Source organism: Oncorhynchus mykiss, chromosome 18 (genome assembly GCF_057628025.1).
Source record: "Oncorhynchus mykiss isolate SJ-2025 chromosome 18, ASM5762802v1, whole genome shotgun sequence".
NCBI lineage: Eukaryota > Metazoa > Chordata > Actinopteri > Salmoniformes > Salmonidae > Oncorhynchus > Oncorhynchus mykiss.
The window spans coordinates 72,362,895-72,367,882 of NC_143039.1; the positions used below are offsets into that span (position 1 = coordinate 72,362,895).

At 43.6% G+C, this 4,988-nt stretch overlaps 1 protein-coding gene across 1 annotated transcript; it reads right to left on the reverse strand.

Annotated features, from left to right (window-relative positions):
- Window positions 1-1,555: 1,555 nt before the first annotated feature.
- On the reverse strand, window positions 1,556-4,302 carry LOC149975640 (uncharacterized). The gene has a single exon (XM_090209295.1). It carries the CDS (start codon window positions 4,279-4,281, stop codon window positions 2,077-2,079), a length of 2,205 nt encoding a protein of 734 aa, XP_090065421.1. The 5' UTR covers window positions 4,282-4,302; the 3' UTR covers window positions 1,556-2,076.
- Between the last annotated feature and the right edge of the window lie 686 nt (window positions 4,303-4,988).

The following is a 4,988-nucleotide window of genomic DNA, read 5'->3' on the forward strand; positions in this document are numbered from 1 at the left end:
GCTATTGAGAAAGGCCGCCGTAGACAGACCTGGCTCTCAAGAGAGGACAGGCTATGTGCACACTGCCCACAAAATGAGGTGGAAACTGAGCTGCATTTCCTAACCTCCTGTCCAATGTATGACCATATCAGAGACACATATTTCCCTCAGATTACACAGACCCACAAATCCTTTGAAAACAAACTATTTTGATACACTTTTTTGATAAACTCCCATATCTACTGGGTAAAATTCCACAGTGTGCCATCACAGCAGCAAGATTTGTGACCTGTTACCACAAGAAAAGGGCAACCAGTGAAGAACAAACACCATTGTAAACACAACCCATATTTATGTTTATTTTACCTTTAGTACTTTTGTAACTATTTGCACATCATACAGCACTATATACATAATGAAATTTGAAATGTATTTATTATTTTGGAACTTTTGTGAGTATAATGTTTACTGTAAATGTTTGTTTATTTCACTTTTGTTTATTATCTACTTTCCCATGACAATAAAGCCCTTCACTTGAGAGGAGTGGGTGGAGAGGGGGGGGGGGGGGGGCGAGTGCACGCTTCTACTGTTCCGTGTTGAAGAATTCTGAACATGCTTGAACGACATCTGATTATGAGTGGCTTCACGGTTCGTTCATCCATAAAATCACCTTCGCCGTGACGCAAGCGGACTGGGTGCTGTCTCGTCATACATTTTCACTTTAATGATTTTCTTCATTATTTTGTAGCGTTCAAGAGCTAAAATGTAAGGAGAGAACAACTTACCTATTATCAACAATTTTGCTTTGTGTTGGCAAACTGAGACAAGATTATTTTCACAGGTAAAACTTCAGTCGTGGGTTTTCGTTTACCTCAGAAACGTATATTCTTACTATTTCTCTGAGGTTTAGGTTTTGGATCCTTGTTCTTTTTCCTTCAAGCAACTTGTTTGAACCTTCTTTTTCAAAACAATCCGGTCCTTCGGACAGCTCTACAATTATCTGTGAATAGACACCATATGGGCTCATTGGAGCCCCTACATTGGATATTGCTGTTACGTTCACAACCAAATGTGAAACATAAACGAAAGGAGTCAAATATGTATTTTCCGTTGAAATTTAACCATCTGGTGATACCGACAAGGTGTATACAGGGCGCGTGGTCATATCCAATAGCACAGCGCTCACCTGTGAAGTTGGGGAACTGTATGGTGAAACAGACAAAAATGTTGCCAATTATGTAAACCTAGTGAACCCGAATCTCAGCAGTGTCCGGTGAAAGTCTACCTCGTTGAGATTCGGGTTCACTAGGTTTACATAATTGGCAACATTTTGTCGGTTTCACCATACAGTTCCCCAACTTCACAGGTGAGCGCTGTGCTATTGGATATGACCACGCGCCCTTGTCGGTATCACCAGACAGCCCTGTCTGCATTTCCATATGGTATCCTAATAACACATGTGTGGAGGAGGCAGGAGGGTGAGCCCTTACAGGCTAATGTATGGACATTATGTTTTTACTTTACTATGGGGTCCACAAAGAAGATGTATTCAATTTGAATCACCATTATTTCATGCTTTTTTTAATCACGTCTTTTTTTATTTGGCTTTTCAGTATTTTACACGCAAATGGAAAAATCAAACAACCAACTCTCTACCCCTTCCCCACCATCACCACCCTCAATCCCATGCTCTAACAGAACCCTACCCCCCCCCCACCACCACCACCACCACCACCCTCAATCCCATGCTCTAACAGATAGATAAGTGAGGATTTGTACAGTCAGCCACTTGCATGAATACAGAAATTAGTTATATGAAAAGCACAAACATTAAAATTCCCTTACACATGATCAGTGCATGGGCAGAGTATGGTGTGCATGGGGAAAGTCTGATTGGCTGAAGCCACGAGCTGGAGGTGATTTTATCACTCATGTGAGGGGGAGCTAAACTACTTGTTGCCAGCCAGACATAAACAACAACAACAAACAGGCTGGAAATGAGTCCCACAATGCCCTCTGCAGGGGGATTCTGTAACAAAGCCAATGGCATAAAAAAGGTGTAAGGCCTAGCTTTGGTTTGGTGTTGTAGGTAACCCTTCATTCCAGGTCCTGTGGTGACGCTTTCTTGGGGATGGTGTCATACAAGGATGGGCAAGCATCTCTCTGAAGACTTGTGTAGTCGTCATCCTGTATGTCATTATATTCATAAGGGTCTAGGTGCATATCATCAATGGTTTCATAGATACAGGCGCTGGTCGTCTCACTCACAGCTGAGTTTGAGGAATCGTTATTGGCATAATAGATGGTTTGTGTGTCTGCTCTGACATCACAACCTTCTCTGGATCCACTTCCTCCTCTGACATCACAACCTCCTCTGACACCACTTTCTTCTCTGACACCCCTTCCTCCTCTGACACCACTTCCTCCTCTGACATCACAACCTCCTCTGACACCACTTCCTCCTCTGACATCACAACCTCCTCTGACACCACTTCCTCCTCTGACATCACAACCTCCTCTGACACCACTTCCTCCTCTGACATTACAACCTCCTCTGACACCACTTCCTCCTCTGACATCACAACCTCCTCTGACACCACTTTCTTCTCTGACACCCCTTCCTCCTCTGACACCACTTTCTCCTCTGACACAACTACATGGTCTGACACCCCTTCCTCCTCTGACACCACTTCCTGCTGTGCGTCTCCTCTTCAGTGTACAGTAGATGAGAACTGAAGCTTTAGCAGCCAGGACAACCCCAACCACCCCCAGTACAGAAGCCAAAACAGACACTGGAAAAAACACACCTGTGTTGAGGTCCAAGGCAGTAGAGTTCTGAGCTCCCATCTTGTTCTCAGCCCTACAGTAATACTGGGTCTTGTCTCCCAGACTGACATTGGGGATGATGTACTTGTCTCTTCCTGCTCCTGTCTGTAAGACGCTCACTTCAGTCCCATTCCTCATGTACCAAGTGTAAGACTTCACTGGTGGGTTGGCATCACTGCTGCAGGTCAGAGTCACTAGACTGCCCTCGTCTATTTCACCACTAATGGACACTGAAGTGTTCTTAGGGCCATATCTCACAACCAGTGTAGCAGCAAGGGATGGAAAATCCTCAAAGCCTCTTACAACACAGAAGTATCTGCCTGCATCCTTACTGCTGACGGCATCGAGAATCATGGTCTTGGACTTGCCAGTGGCAGAGGCGTTGTTCTTGTACAAAAGTAAGTCACTGAAGTTTGGACAGGAGGTCATGCAGGAGATAATGACGAGATCTCCCTCATTTGCAACAGGAGGAGTAACTTCTACTTGTAAGTTTGTGACAGACAGATTGACCCCAAATGGATCACTGTACTTTGGAACCCCTTGCGTTTCTAATGAGAATGTGTAATAACCAGAGTCACTCTCTCTCAGGTCTGTGATTCGCAGGGTGCAATCGTTCTCCTTCTTACCACGATACTCTATGCGATCATTGTCCAAGTATTTGACACCAGATTTTGACCAGATTGTGTCTGTGATGGTTTGATTACTGGGATATGTGTAATTGCAACGGAGTTCAATGTTAGTCCCGGCGAAGGCGCAGATGGTCTTGTGTTGGTGTGTCACATCCCAGCAGTTACCAAGGAGACAGAGTGCAGGGGAGTGGAGCTTATCACTGTCTTTTACAGCACAGATGTAACTGCCTGCATCCTGACTGCTGACTGGGTCTAGGTACAGGTTGACATTCAGGGTCTTTGGGTTGGTGAGCTGTTGTCCGTTCTTGTACCAGATGTAGTTGGGGTTGAGATTGTCACTCAGAGTACAGGTGGTGCTACAGGTCAGTGTTACTTTCTGTCCGTTGTTCACAGTGGTTGTATACTTTGTCACCTTAAGAGCTGTGACAGTAACAGTGATTCCAGTTTTGATTAATTTCCATCCGGAGTTCTCTGACGGAACCATAACGCGATAGACAGCGGTGTCACTCTTTCTTAGATCTTTGACTTGGAGAGTTTTCGTGATAGAGAAGGAGGCGTTGTGTTTTATAAACCTTCCTGAAACATCAAACAGCCACTTAAAACGTCCGGAATACGCTTTGTCATCTGTCAAGTCCTCGGGAATGGTCTTGTCCTTCCATTTCTTCTTGTTGTCATTGTTAAACCAGAATAAATTGCTAATATCTGACAACAAATTGTCATCGTCATTTGAGAAATTGCAGCTCATGTTCACTGACGATCCCTCTAAAACACAAACGTTCTTCTCATCGCAACTCATTGCATCTACAGCCAACAGACTGGATATAAAGAGGAGTAGACCTGCAAACATGTCTCTTGCCGATGTGACGGGCATCAGTTAGAATGTGAAAGAAAGCTCACAGTCGAACAAAGTGTTGAGAATGGGTCTTACTGCCTAAAGGAGGACGAGCCTAAGTTCCTGATACAGATCTGAACTTTCGAAGTGTGTTTTTTTTTATCAAGATAAGCATCTTACAGGGTGGACATTGATTGAGGCCACAATGAGTTATGTTGCATGCACTTAGGCCCACATTAACATCCATGTATATGTACAGATGTGCATATGGGTAGCCTGTGCACATACCCAAGGACTTATAGAGAGTATAAGTAGATTCATAAAAGTATAAAGTACTATATGATGACTACATGGAGGAAATGACTAAATATGACCAACTTGAAGGCCTAGTTTACAGTCTGTTGACTATGGAATCACGTTGATCACGTTATTCTTTCTAGGGGGTTGAGGCAAATATGTTCAGGTCTTATACAAACATATGTGTAGCTATAACTGTTTTTATTCAAAAAGCTATATTCAACTGCTCCTTTGCCAGAGAGTGACCCTAACAGAGCGGAAGACCTAATCTATAACATCTAACACGATGCTGCTGTTGTTAGTTCCTGTTGAGTAATTTCACAAGATGTGTTGTTCTCACAACTTTGATAAAGATCGAGCCATCTCACTTTTCTTTTAGTGTGTGTGTGCGTGCGCGTGTGCTTTTTTAATAAAAAAAAGAACTT